Source organism: Gasterosteus aculeatus, chromosome 7, assembly GCF_964276395.1.
Source record: "Gasterosteus aculeatus chromosome 7, fGasAcu3.hap1.1, whole genome shotgun sequence".
NCBI lineage: Eukaryota > Metazoa > Chordata > Actinopteri > Perciformes > Gasterosteidae > Gasterosteus > Gasterosteus aculeatus.
The window spans coordinates 18,759,422-18,774,405 of record NC_135694.1 but is presented as its reverse complement, the minus strand read 5'-3'; the positions used below and the strand labels follow the sequence as shown (position 1 = coordinate 18,774,405).

The window sequence follows — 14,984 nt, the reverse complement described above, 5'->3', positions numbered from 1 at the left end:
CACAAGAATATACCAATATTGAAATAGAAAAACAAAATGGGGACGGACAAACATTTCATAATATATGTATTTAAATCAAACACAATTTAAATATATTATAGATTAAGTACACATACATACATGTCAGAAAACATTAGTGGTACATAGTACCAAGAGTCTTTTCTGGTTCTTTTCCACATATTGGTAATGCTCTAAAGAAATCATTTATTTTAAAAAAGAACAAAAAAAGTAAAATGTATTTACTGAGCAGTTTCCAGTTGAACAGTCCGATCATCAATGCTGTTTGTTTTACAGATGCATTAAAAAAACAAAACAGCCATGACTATAAAAAAAGACAAACTTTAATATATGGTATAAACCAGAAAAATCTACATTAAGGACATGGAGTTGAGTTTTCCGACACATCTAGAGCACTTCAGTTCATTAAGGGAGTATTTATTCTTCTACGCTCTTTTAAAAAGGTCCCGGGAGGTTCAGATGGGAGGCCAGCCAGTCTGAGGGACTGAGTCATCTCTTCTTTCATGTCATTGTCCTCTTTCCAAAATCTTCCACAGTACAGAAAACCAATGGCCAAGTGGCGGCGCAGCTCACGCCAGCCAACAGCAGTCAACCTTGCTCCTGGGGGGACGAGGGCGGCGCCCAAAACTGTGCAGCGCTGATTACCATCTGCTTCAGCCTTACCTGGCTGACCCAAAAGAGAGAATTTCATCTAAAACCAGGAACGGCGATAAAAGGAGTTGTGTCATGATGGAAGGGGGGTCGGGGGGGGGGTAATGTCAGGTCCTGTAGCGGCTCTCCATGACGACAGGCTGCTTCTTTGTGTGTGCGCCATGTGTTCTTCTCGTCTGATTGGCTTTACCTTTGGTCAACTACGCACGTACCTTTGGAGTGTTATGGAGTTGGAAGATTGGAACAACGGTGTACTCCCACCTCCATCCCCCGCCAATAATCCACTCATTCCCAAGCTTAACGTACACTTAGAGACAAATAGGAGGTATGATGGGGGGAGGGAGGGGGCATGATAGAATGCCTTGTTTCGTTCTCCAGTAATGCAAGTTAATGTGTGGCGAACCCGTCGTGCAGTTTGCCATGTGCCTGACCAGCGTCGGAAAGGAGCGACGGCCCTCTGGGTCCTCAGTGGGGTCATAACTACAGACGGAACAGAAGACACCACTTAGAGCAGATCACACACACAGCGAGGGAGGGAGACTACCGAGGGGGGCTTCGTACCTTGGTGGCCTTGCCGGGGCTGTGGTTTGACTGGTGGACGACGTCGTTGACGATCATCTTGGCTATCTGCCACGCCATCTCCTCCTGGGCCTTGACGCCGAGAGACAGGGCACATAAGGACAACGCGGTTAACCACAGGGGCTGAAGTCTTCAGTCAAATTAAAAAAACATGCCACCGGGAGGGGCCGCACTATGAGCCTCAGACCCCGGGATCATTCGTGAATATCGCGTGGCATCACCTCGTCAGAGTTTCCTTGGACCCATTTCTTCATGGCTTGAGAAAATATTGAGCCTAAATGAGAGGAGAGGGAAGAATGAGTGACACATGATCTTAATCTGAGCAAAGAAACTCAACAAACTCTTGATGTATTGAAGTGTATTTTGACCTAGTTATTCTGTAGCCAAATGTCTGGCAATCTATTCTAGAGCGAGAAAAAGCACCGTTGGAAATAATAAATTAAGATTTGATGTGCTCTTCAAACTTAAGGGCAGTGGAGGCTGGGTGGTTCTTAAATAATTCAGAAGGCGGTCGGGAGAACGGGAGCAGCCACAAATGAGGTTTATATTAACGGCAAGAGAGTCGATGTTTTGCAGGAGGAGCAATGGGATAAAATCTGACCGAGTGAAGGAAAGGAGGGCAAAGACACAATGACGAGACAGAGAGAGCCGAACAGGTAGGAGATGGTGGGCGGCGGGGAGGGTGTGTGTGAGGTCATCGTGCCTTTAGATTTCTTCACGTCCGGCTCTGGCTCTGCCTCCCTGATGAACTGGCCCATCTCGTTCACCTTCCCAAACGTCATCCTTCTGAGCGGACACAGAGAGATGAAGACAGATCCGACACACAACAGCGTTCTCTTTTTTTTCCTAGATCATGCTCTTGAATTATTTCGTGCAGGATATTGCGAATATATTGCGAGACAATCCAAAGAGCGAGAAAGACAACTAGGAAAGTGATTTGAAAAAATGGATTTAGCTGCCCATGTAGCTTCGGCTACATTCGCCACACGGAACTCACCCAGCGTAGGGCCGCTGGTACAAGGACTCAGGGTCCAGGCTGGCCACGTCCACCGTGATCGCCTCGTCAAAGTTCTTTAGGATCTTGATCGCAGCCCTTTTGGCCTGTAGAGCAAGGAAACCATGAATTGGATGTTTAGCAGCATTACAGGGATTATATGTGTGGGAGAGGGGGGGGGCAGGTATGGCCGCAACCTTTTGGCATTAACAAAAATATCTCATGTAACGAGGCGGAGCGCGGTCTAAATGTCAGCAGACAAGAGGAGCACCCCCACAAGGGCTAAAGACGTAGGTTAAAGATAGAGGGGGCGGGCGGGGGGGGGGGGGGTTCACCTGACACTGCGAGGCCTCGCCGGCACTTGAACTCGAGCGTTCGTTGTCTGCGGGACCGCCCTGGCCTGCAGCGCTGACATTCACAAACTCGTCCGCCCGCACCGAGTTGATGAGGTCACTCAGGTACTTGTAGTAAAGGTTGCTAGACAGGAAGCCCAGCATGTAGACCTGCACAAAGGCAACATTCACCGGCAATAATGAGCTCCGGCATGCATGTGTGGGCACACGCTACAAAAGGTCCGTGCCTGACCTTCGTGTGCCCACAACAGCCTTCACTCCTGATCTCATTAGCATAAAGTGCATTTGTCAGCATAATGGGGCAATTCATCAGTGAGTTAAAAGACAAAACCTTTGGGAGGATGCTATTAACTTCAAGAAAACCACTTGAGCAGAGGATATTGGGTTTTTTTTTTTAGAAAAATACCTTATTAAGCCCTTTAAAAACGGTGATGTGAATTCATTAATTAAATGGTTTAATGATTTCTTGCAGAGTAAAAGGACATGAGAGCTGGACCTTCTCCATGGTGGTCCAGGCCTGCCTCAGTGGTGTGGTGAAACAGTCGGGGAGCGGCCCCCCCTCTCGGCAGATATTCGACTCAATCTCCATCCGCACAGAGTCGCCAAAGCCCAGTGGGTTGGTGGCCTGGAGTGAGAAATACCTGGAGAGGAGATCCAGATTATAATCAATACCCAATCAATCTTTGGAGACCCAGAGTTAACCCTTAAATGGCCACGCTGACACCAAATTCTGAGTTTAATTCAGCCAGGTTATTAACACAATAACCACAAGAATATAAACTGTAGAAACACTAGGAATTGTATTAAAAAAAAATCAATGTCAGGCTGTGTACACGTTAATCTAGGAGATTAATGGGATAAAATATTTTAAAGCAGTCAACGCCACTTGTTTGCTTGCATTGACTCCTGACCTAGTTTTGTGTTTATTACAATTACAATTTTTGTCTAAAATACATGCAATCTGAAGTGATTACTAGTTAATAAAAAAATTACGCTTCAGAAGAAAAACAAACTAGATTAATTAATCTAGATTAATGAATTTCAAAATGTGAGAATAATTATTTAAGTCTGTTGACTGCCCTAATTCAAAGTAAGCATATACTGAAGTGTGGGGATCATGATCGATGTCGCCATGATTCCAGTATTTTTGAGGCACAAATCTTCGTACATTTGTGATGCGCATTATAAAGTGACGTGAACTCAAATGCCGCATTTACAATCATGGGAGCTAATTAAGAGTGTGGAGATTATTAGATTATTTTCCTAATAAAAGACGAGTGTGTGAGTGGAAAAGCACCAAGAACCTGGTGGGAATAAAATAATCTTTGTTGAATTAAAATGCAGCTCCAATCATCACTGTGCGTTAACCCTCCACTGGTTGTAAAACAGAGGCTGGAAAAAGCAAAACCCGGCGGACTTTTTAATACTCGTCACATATAAACCGTCACTGTAAATCAGGGTGAGGAGGGACGGTTATTGTCTGTTATCTGATTGGTCAGCGCCTGTTGGTGCAGGCTGAAGCCCTTCACCGAAACATGACTTTGTGAAACACAAACTACTTAAAAACTGACGTCGTTTTTTGTTTTTTAACTTGGTTGATGTATCAAGATGAATCTCAGGCCTTTTTTTTTTACAGCCATCTGTAGTTTTTTTTTTCTTTAAGGAATTCCCTAGATAAGACTAAACCTACTTAATTAAGCAAGTACCAAGTCAAACCCAAGAGCTTTGCTACAGCTGACTAAGCGTTTTGGAGCACAGAGGCGGAGAGAAGGCGTACTTGTCGTAGAGGATCATGGCATCGTTCTGAGCCTCCTGGCCGTCATACTGGCCCTTTTTAGCTGCCAACTGGTTCTGGAAGTTGTCCGCCGCCAGCCAGAACTGCAGTACATTCATTGCCTCCTCCTTTTCCATGTACTGCAGGGATGAGAGGAAAAAGCACGGTCAGAAAGTCAGCTTACCTCTTAACTGTGCGTCCGCAGTACATGCTGACACCGAATACCAGCTGGGCCCGCTCACCTCGGAGAAGTAGAAGAGAGCCGACTCGCAGGACAAGATGTCAGCCAGGAATACTGAGCCGCTGGTCAACACTTCGATCTGGTATTTACAGAAATGATGGCTCCGCAGGAATTCACTAAAGTGCCTGGAAATGAAAGAGAAAGTGGAAGTTGAATGCAGGCGCCACTGCGGATGTCCAGGAGGCGAAATGACAATAGCAGGCAGCATTTGAACTTTTTCTCTTGATGTGGAAACCCGGCAAAACCCCCCTGAATGAGAGTATCAAGTCCTGTAGAAAATGAATACTCACTGTTGCTCCAAGATGGCGAAGACTACCGACTGTGCAATGACAAAGCAGTTTGGGTCCACCATGCCGTCCTCGCCACATATCTTAGCTACACAGGGAACAGGACGAATGATGTGAGGGATGACTTTTTGTGACTCAAACCAGTCAAATTCTTATTGCCGTTGTCTGTGTCTTACCAACTATGTCGTTTCTGATCTGTTCTGTGATGGGGATGGGCCTCACTGCGTCCGGAGAGATGTACTTGGTGAAGATTGTAACTGCATCTTTCTCTATACCTGAAAATAAGAGACAATTAGCTGAGCATCAAGTGATGCTACAACATACATAGAAGTGATGTGAAGGAGGCTTCAGATCACTACGACTTCTAAATCTTTACATATAAAAGGGCATAAAGTGCTGATATTGAAGTCAACAAATATTTGCTATGCAAAGATATAAAAGGAGTAATTGTTTGTATGAGAATAAAGTCTGCTCGTCATGTGTGTGTGCTTGTGGTGTAAGTAGGTCAATGTGTGTGTGTGTGTGTGTGTGTGTGTGTGTGTGTGTGTGTGTGTGTGTGTGTGTGTGTGTGTCAGTCAGTGCGGGCAGTTAATCGTCACGACTCTCCACCACTTACAGCTGCTGGCTTCTAGCCGTTCCCATGTTGAGAGCGATTTGTGAAGACAATCCATCAATACAAGATATGCTCGCAATTTTGACGAAAATACATTTAACTTAAGCTAAAATTTACATACAAATCCAGACATGAACCTCCTTTCTCCAGTGAGAACAACGGGCAGTATTGTTCGTTTGGGCATGTTGATATGGTTTAAAAATAAACAATCTTTTAAAAGCAGCAAAAGATAAAGTAGAGCTAACAAAAAGTCAAGATATGACAGAAATGAAGTAGAATGCGTTCGTGGTCACATTGGATTTTATTTGAGCAAAAGATGTCAAGCCACTGGTGAGAAATATTTTGAGTGGTATCAGCAAAAGGAAGTGCAATCAATGCACTATTGCAGCGATTCCCAAAGTGTGGCTCACGAAGGTACTGCAGGTGGGCCGCGAGAGGTCATTTACAATAAATAAATAAAAAGTTTTTAATGTTCAATTTTGAAAAGTTTGAAATTAATATAAAATAGGTATGATGCGGCACATTAGTTATGTGAAACGAAACAGATTGGTTAATCGGTTGATCCATACTGGTTGCACACGGCGCTCAAGGCGCTCTGCCAAACATGCCAAAGCTCGGTCTACGGCGGCGAGATGCTGAGCGGGCGCTCAAGCGCGCGAGCAATGGAGCTTGTTTCAGGGCGCGTCGGAGAAACAAAGCTGTCGTTCTCTCCGAGGACTTCATGAGATTAAAGAGCGAGAGACGGCGGCCTTTTCTTTACAGTAGCTGAACCATCTTAACGGGGAAAATAAGTTATTCTAAAAGGAGCCCTTGGTAGGCGGCGTGGCTGGAGAGCAGCCGAAGATGTAAGGCGTGGATGGCGAGGGGGGCGGCGGGAGCGGACGCACCTCGCAGCATCGATGAGACCCTGAAAGCACCGTCTCCACCTCCCCACACCCCCCCGCCCCGACGTCAAATGTTTGACTGCTATGGCGGCAAATCACCAGCCGGTCTGCGAGCTGGACGCATTGGTCTTAATGTGCCGGTAATGATGGTAAATGATGGTTGTAGCTGGTTGTCATCTACGGTCCACTACGGCTACATAAAGGTGTCGTTTGTGTTTTGACGTTTTATCTCATAATCTTGACTTGCATCGCTCCAGCCACTCCAAAGACGGGGTTTGTAACCAATCAGATGTAGATACCGTGGTGACTGGCTCCGCCCCCTCACTGTCAGAAAGAACAACAGCGAGCGCGTAGAAAACTCCTTTGAGCGCGAGCAGAGATTCTCCTCGCGAGCAACGAAGTTCACGTTTCGCAAGCGAGCAAATGCCTCGCTAAAGACGGACTTTTGCTGGCGGATGTTTGATTTACGCGCGCGCATCAACCTGATTTGCGCTCTCAAATTTTGACAGTGATTTGCGCTGATTGACTGCAGTATCTTATGCGCCTTATTGTGCGGAAAATACGGCACATGAGCGCCGGAGAAAATGGTATACAAAACATACATTGTCGGTTAATACATTTTGAATCGGTTAAATTCTTAAGGTCATTTAATCATCCCTAGTTTATGTTTTGATCAGAGTTGTGATTAAAGGTTTGGGTGGGCCGCAAAAGATTTTCAGATTTTCAGCATTCTTGAGTTTGGGAACCGCTGCACTATTGTAATGCAAATTGGGTAGAAATTCTCCACTCTGACAACTTTTTAAAAAAGGTTGTAAAAGAAGAGGCACAGATTGGATGCACATCATATACATAATGTGTTCCCTGTGCAGCCCACTGTTATTTAAGAAAGTCACAACCTTGAATCAGCACAAGTATAAAGCGAGACGTCCGTGTGAAGGTGACTCACTTTTCATGAGTTGGTCAGAGAGGTCTCGCAGGGTGCTGATTGACTGCACCTTGTAGGGAGTCCCCGTCCTGGAGTTTGCCTGCCTGCTGGGGGTGTCTGCTCGAGGAGTGCCAGGTCTCGAGTCTGCCTCGGCACCGGAGGAATCCAGCCGCTCCGAGGGCACCGCCGGCCGCTCGCCAACGACGTCCCGGGCGAGAGCGTTGGCTGTGTGTTGGGCCGGCTCGGAGCCGCCGGGGGAGGCGGGGACGGGCTCAGCCAAAGAGCTTTGTTTGACAGAGTTCAGGCTGTGGGCTCGGACCCGCGACCAGCTGACGGAGCGGAAGCTCTCAGCCTCGAGCCAGAACCGGACCAGGTGGACGGCGCCCCGGACTTCCATGAAATGCAGGTAGTGGGGTATCGCCACGTTGTCCCGGAGGACGTGCTCCATCGTCTTGGACAGCCGAGAGCGGTCATCCTGGGGGTGATAGTTTACACTGGAGTGACCTGGAGGGCACAAAGGTACACACGTTCATATCAATAAACTGAGCAGAGATCACTTTTTAAAGGCTTCAAAAGACACAACTTAAGAAAATAAACACAATTTATTTGCACATTTTAGACATTTTAAATTCACCATTTGCATTTTGAACTAACCTGTGATACAGTACAAACCTGCATGTACGTAAAGAATGTGATTTGTCACAAATTTGATTTTGCAAAAGGTCTCAAGTTTTAATGGTAAATGATACACTGCAGCCCTCCGATACCCACCTGAGGAGCACATTTCTTAAAAGGTACAGGCGAAAAGTATCATACGAGGAGAAAGATTCATGGTGCCGTGTATTGATGGGACTGGTAACGTAAAGTGATTATAAAAAAATAAAAAATAAATGTTTGTGTACAGCTCTTTGGTGACTGAAGCTAAATCTAAATCAACCAACAACATCGCTCTTCCTCTCTCTTTCCTGGACTGAGCAATTTTGAGTCAACTGTAAAGTCAAATGATTCGTACTCCTGAAGGAATGCAGTTTAATTGACTTGGCGATGTCTGAAATGGAGTGTTTTTCTGGGTAACGCCATCCGCTACAAGCAAAAACACAATCCAAATAAACAAGAGAGCGTTTTCATTGGATACAAACCCAGACGCTCACTGGATCCTGAATCAGAGCCCATCAGCTGTAGCTGAACCTGAAGTGTGGGATGAGGCTTCTTGGGTGTTTTGTTTGTGCTTTGAAAACAAAATAACGCTTTAAGAGGCGTCATCCTGTGTAAGGCGCGTATCAAGCAGCCTCTCCAGATTCACTAAGACCGCCCAGGCAAGCCCACCTCAATACTGACAAGAAAATCAACAACCAGTGCAGCAATCTGCATCTTCACTGGATCATAAAAAATAAAAAAAGAGCCTCATCTAAATATCTTTTGAGCGTCAGTCAACGTCTGTTACATAATCGGCTCTATAAGCTTTCAGCCCCGAACAAAAGAGAGAAGATAAATCCTAAGATCATGTTCAACATAATGGTTCTAACAGCCATTACAGCTTTGAGAACTGACTCGTTGAGTCCTCCCCACCTAGCATCCTTCCGTCCGTCCTTCCTTCTTTCCTCAACCCTTGTTAAAACCAAAAGTTGGGAAACACTGGTTGTGCTGTGCAGGCGGCGGTGCAGGTTAGTCCACCTCCATCTGACACACCCCAGATACTCCCCGGGCAACTTGCTGGTGCAGTTCTCGTGGCTGCTGTCCTTGATCATGCCGTTTGGTATTTAACCTCCCCATTTTGTAACATACGAGAAACGAATTGACGAGAAGCCGTGCTGAGCTCCCGCGTGACCTCTTGAGAAGACGGACTGCGGCGGAATGTCTGTGAACGCATTGTGAACGTGATGCATGAGGCTGAGTGAGTGCGTCACACAGGACTAATGATGGGGTGTTCTCCGCCAATTTTCACAATAATCAATAGTTAACAACTAGTTAACAACTCAACTACTTTTGCTGCCCCCCCACCCCTTTCTGTATATTGTTTGGATAAAATCAGACAAGAATGTTTGTAATGAACTTATTTTAAATTCAAATCAGTCTGGGGTTTCAAGTTGAGAAACCCCAGACTGCAGATGTACCGCTTAGAAACACCAACTCTTTAGTTACTTGTCAGAATGTACCTCAGACGTTTATTGTTGAGGTCGGACCGCCAGGCAGTCGATGATGCTGCTGCCCTACCTAGATCTCCGAAGTGCGCAGCCTCCATGTGGCTCGGCTGTTTCTTGAGGATGGCGGTGCGACCGCGGGCAAAGGAGTCCATGTTGGCGGAGATGGCGTTGATGGCCACATGGCTGGGCCCGGCAGCATCCAGGACAGCATGGTGGTTCCTCAGTCCTCCTGATGGAGAGTGAGGGCTGGGTGGTGCTGCCGGCGGAGGACAGCAAAAGAGGCGTTAGGCAACAACAACCAAGAAAAACAAAAACAGAGGAAGAAGGGTTTTAGTGGAGATCTTTCAAACAGCTGACTGTCAGCTCACAGCAGCCTCGGGGTGGACAGGGGACATTTTTGAAAAGACAAGACGGCTCTGTGTTTGTTTCAATGTGAGCTGCATGTGTTTCACTTGTAGCCAGCGGTTTAATATGTTAGTCCTTGTGATAGCATGGAGAGCAACGATCAAACATCATAAACCAACTCAAACAAAGACCCACACAAACACAAAAACTACTCGGATACGTCTCTGTGCCGATGAACTCACCTCTGTTGGCTTTAATGTCCGTCACTCTCTCTGGTTCTTTGCTTTTGGCTGTGGGGAGAAAGACGAGAGGTGAGATGCAACTGGAGATGGATACTGCATTGTGATTCACAATACAGGGCGAGGCACATGGGGACAAGGTGACACCAAATACGTGCAACGGTAAAGTAAACACTGGACCTCACTAGCAGTGAGGAAAACTGAGATACCAGAGAGGCAAACAAATTACTTCCTGCTTTCCTGCTGCTGCAGAAAGACGAGGAGCGAAATACGGAAGCTGTGTCCTCATGCTTGAAAGTCCTGCTGTAAGTCAGTGTCAAGAGTCCTTCGTCACCTCAGCTGCGGTGGGTGGAGCGGACAGTCTGACAGCTTACAGCTTAAGTGTGTCTGACTGTCAAAAAAATGATGATTACAATCACATCTGTGGTGTAATTCAAAACTATTTAGCGCGCCACTCCAAAAGCTCTGTGGCCGACTGTCAAATCCAAAATGAAATATGTAAGTGGAATAAGTGCACAGCGGCTGACGTGGTGGCAACCTCCCATCAGAGTGACTCACCATTTGTACCTTTCTGCGGCAGCAACAGAGGGCGTCCAGGACGCATATCCATTTCGAGCACCAATATGACAAATGGACTGGGAGGCCCAAGAGTCTCAGTCGGTGGGCACTGAGAGGCTGTCACAGCTACAGAGATGTGGAGCTCCAACAAGGTACATGAAGAGGCCATTGCCTGGCCCCTAGAAGACAAGCCCTGTGACACCATGGTTGTTAAGAGCAGGCCGGTAGTGTGGGACAGTGGAAGGGAGTGCAGCGCTCTGGTAATTTACCAGGGAAGAATACCACTCTAGAGGACATTATTAAGGGCTTCTCAGAGCAGAGCTGACCATCGCATGGAAAGAAGGCCTCGCTCTCGGGGAGGAATACAAACGAGACCAGGTTGGGAAGCCCAGACTACGGCCCTACAGTTTACAGCCTATTTTCTTCAGATGTAAAATGGAGGGAAATATTGCGAGGAAGTGGACACGGCGAAAAACCAAAAGTCAATCCAGTAACATCACTCAGCGTGGTTACATGGATTCGAATAACTGGCTTATTCGGACTGAAATCGAATTATCCGTTTCATGTAAACACCTTTGTCCGACTATGTGCGGTCCGACTACGATCCGACTAACACCCCTCGATAACTCGATCCGATCGAGTTGATAGTTTGACTATTGCGGCATGTAACGGTGAATTGGATAAGGAACTGGACTTTGCGTCTTTGCGCATGCTTGAGATCCCGACGGCGTCTTCTCTCCGTTATCAAATCAGCCAATAGCGCCATTCGCATTCACTGTACTCCTATTAACGTCATGCACAAATAGTAGACGGATGTAGCTTCACCTTGCTCTCCGTTCGCCATCTTTCTCGTAATGTTGATGTTGTTGTTGTTGTTGTTGTTGGTAGTGGTGAAGCGGTCAAGCGGAAATGGCTGTATCACAACTAGTTGTAATGAAAACAGCGCCACCTATCGTATCGGATATGACATGCTTTCGGCCAATGATTTGATTTATTCACTGCTATGTATATTGGGAAAATAACACTTGCCCCGAAAGATAGCATAGTCTGACTAAGCAAAGATTCGAATTATACCATCATGTAAACACACTGAATGCATCTATTTAGGAAAACTGGCCACCTCGGATGCGATGAGCCAGGCTTTCTCTTGACCATAAGCGGTTGCTTGAGCGTGCGGTGGGTGAGTGTTGTGCTTCACAATAGTGACTTGATCCAGACTGGAGGGAAGTATCTCAAGTGTACAGATTTGTACGTAGCAGAGAAAATATCTGCAGCTCGGATAGTGGGCAGATTTACAGAACACATACCGGGTGATTCTGTTGCCCAAGTCTAAGCGAAAGGAATCAATCCAGCATCTGCTGATAGCTGGTTCACTCATTACCTGCAGCAGTCGTTGAAATGTTGCTGGCCGATTACACACTCCAAAAAAGGCGACCAAGAGCACTGGTACAACCCAAAGGGTGTCGTAAAAGCAGCCAGCTCCTGTTACCCAAACGTTTGCCTCTGGAAGTGGTTGCTGTAGATTTCCCTGTCTTAGGGCCTGCTTTAGATGTCAGAGAGAGTGTTTTGGTTTGTGACAGACGTGTTCACCAGGTTAACCCAAGCCTTCCCTACCCGTGATCGGAAAGCTAACTGCCAGGATTCTCCTCCAGGAGTGGTTTATCAAGTACAGTGTGCCTGACAGACTACATTCAGACCAGGGTCAAAACGTTGAGAGTGAAGTAGTTGCAGAGCTCTGTAAACTGTATGTTGTAAAGAAAACTTGCACAATGCCTCATCATCCCCGTGGAGATGGACAATGTGAGAGATACAATAGGACCCAACATGATGTCTTGGGTACTCTTCCCCAAGAGACGAAGCGACGTTGGCCTGAACACTACCTACTACCCACTACTACAGCGTGCAACCTACTTTTTGGGGGTCCATCAGCACCTCTCAGTGGATGCCCTGATAGGGCAGGAGCAAGCGCAGGACAAGAAATGTGATTGGCTAATGGTACATCAGGAGCGTCTCAAGGCAGCCATTGCTAGAGCTAAAGAATATGCTGAGCAGAAAGCGGCAGAAAGGGTTGAGTTGGACAAACGCAAAGTTTACTGTCCCTCAGTTGACGTGGGTCAGTTAGTGTACTTTCGCCACAGGTCACAGGGCAGGTAGAAGATCCAAGACACTTGAGGTCCTACTGTAGTAGAGGTACAAGGTACCATTCATACTGTGGAGGGTGGTCCAGTCAAAAGAGTCCATGGACCAAGTTTCAGACCTTGTGTAAGGTCTATGAAGTTCATGAAGATGTAGTGCTTTTACAAACCTGTGTCCTGTGTGGGAGAATGAGGATGTCCCTGGTGATCAGGTGATCAGGACAGAATGGACACGGAGTCTGGAGACAGTATTGAACCAGTAAATCTAGTGGTGAAACTGTCGTAAATCCACCTATTCCTACAGCCAGGAACATCTCTTGTTCTAGCAATCCAAAGGAGCAAATACAGGAGTACACTCAAACCTGCACCATGTCCCGAAATCACCATGTAATGCCATTTCACCCCATCCCGACGTGCTGTCCCGGTTGCTAAGCAGCATAGGTGCTGTCTTCTTCGGGAGAGCAGCTTTTTTACGCGAGCTTTCTCAGGAGTACAGCGGCTAGTGGCTTTAGTGCCAGATACATTGTTATTTGACATCAGGGTTGTCACTCGGCTGCATGAAGAATTCAACCATGCTCTACAGCAAACACCAGGTTCACTTCCCGTAAGTACAGGGCGTCATCATGGTCCACAGCAATGTAAGTGCACGGTCTCTCCACTATTGCCTCATTTTGGAGACCGGCTGTGTCAGCTGCTTCCGAGGACTACCTCCGGATCTCGCTGATGCAGATGAGTGAGTGTGGTCCAGAGTTGACAGTGAACTTGACGGGGTTCCTTCATGATCTGCCCTAATTGATAGGAGTGGTGTGGACACAATAAGGGATGCGCATGAGATCATCGTGTAACCACGCGGCCTTCCACATGAAGCTCAGCCTACAAACCGGTTACAGTGTCATCACACACTGGACATTACATCCATCCGTAAGCGTTTAGCTGGGTGCACAGTTTGACCATTATGAGGTGTCCACCAGCAGCTCTCTGAGTTGTAGCGGCTGAGTAAAGATGACCTGATGACACAGCTGATATAAAGTATGAGGGGGTTTTATCCTGAAATCATGCGAGGCCATGTCGGGGTTTGAAAACAAACCATTCAGGTTCAATTAAATCAGATCCTTCAACTTCACGTTGGAAATCATCTTAATCGCTGCCACCATTTGCATCCAACTTGTCCTTACGAAGTCTGCCCGATTTCTATACGACAACTAGCAACTCTGATTTTAAGACAGTATATTGAATGTATTTTCTTTCTCTAGATCGCCGGCTGTATGTATGGAAATGCTACGACGACGCTAGCTAACGTTAGCATTCCACAGCCCAGTTCGACACTGGTGACAAGTGGAGACAATCAGGTGGGAATAAGCACTATTTACCACTAACAACGGCCTATTTACCACTAAGAACGGCCTCGCCGGGTCGACGTGCCGCTGACAGCTCGCCGCGGTGGATGCACCCGCACGCCGGCGCGAGCCTCCATCTCGGCCCGGCTGGAGAGGCTGGAGAGGCCACCGCTAGGCTAACATGGCGGCTGAGGGAATCTCGTCCCCCCCGACACAAAACCCCACGGTGTCCGCGGGCAATGGGGCTCGCGGCCGCAGTCTCGCCCACACCAGTGGCATCTCAGCGGGGAGGACGTCTCTCCCCGGGCGGACTCTCTCTCAGGTTACCCGGCTTGGGCTAACGCTAGCTAGCCGTTGACGTTGCAGCACTCAAACAGGGGGGGAAGCTTCCTCACCTTTCCTCTTGAAAAACGACATGACGGGTTTCACGCTGTGACCGTTTCCTCAGCTCACTGACACCATCCCGTAGATCCGCGGGTCCCTTCATTCACATGCATCGGTTCCGTACACTCCTGAGGTTGGAAATGGGTTTTTTGTTCTCTCAGCCCCCGGCGGGTGCTGTCAAATTCCAGTTTTCGCCAAATCCAAACCCAGCACAGCGGCCATATTGTCAATAAACGTCTTACTTCCGGGCTGGTGCGGCAGCAGCATTGTGGGACACGGTGTGTTATTCCTGCTGCGGCCAGAAGAGGGCGATGTTTCAACGCTTCACAGTTACAGTAATATGGTTTCTACTTGTGTATCGCGTTCATTTAAACGCATCCTCTTGGCCTCCGTTGTAAGTAATCAGACATTTTCCGAGCAGATATCAAATACGTAAGTATTAAGTTTAACATCACATTTGAGACAGTTTTCATCTTAATAATGACCATGCGTTGAAAATAGAAATTGTTTTATGATGAGGTGT

At 47.0% G+C, this 14,984-nt stretch overlaps 1 protein-coding gene across 2 annotated transcripts; it reads right to left on the bottom strand.

Moving 5' to 3' along the window:
* Positions 1-49: 49 nt before the first annotated feature.
* On the bottom strand, positions 50-14,726 carry akap10 (A kinase (PRKA) anchor protein 10). 2 transcript variants are annotated; one of them, XM_040179997.2, is made up of 15 exons: positions 14,473-14,726; positions 10,051-10,098; positions 9,534-9,719; positions 7,341-7,823; positions 5,074-5,172; positions 4,901-4,985; positions 4,612-4,735; positions 4,373-4,509; positions 3,092-3,236; positions 2,578-2,745; positions 2,246-2,349; positions 1,952-2,034; positions 1,470-1,522; positions 1,231-1,320; positions 50-1,149 (listed from the first exon to the last, which is right to left on the bottom strand). In XM_040179997.2, exons 1-15 carry the CDS (start codon positions 14,492-14,494, stop codon positions 1,144-1,146), a joined length of 1,833 nt encoding a protein of 610 aa, XP_040035931.2. In that variant the 5' UTR covers positions 14,495-14,726; the 3' UTR covers positions 50-1,143. The 2 variants fall into 2 exon arrangements, with proteins under 2 accessions (XP_040035931.2, XP_040035932.2); XM_040179998.2 differs by having other exon boundaries at positions 1,952-2,031.
* Between the last annotated feature and the right edge of the window lie 258 nt (positions 14,727-14,984).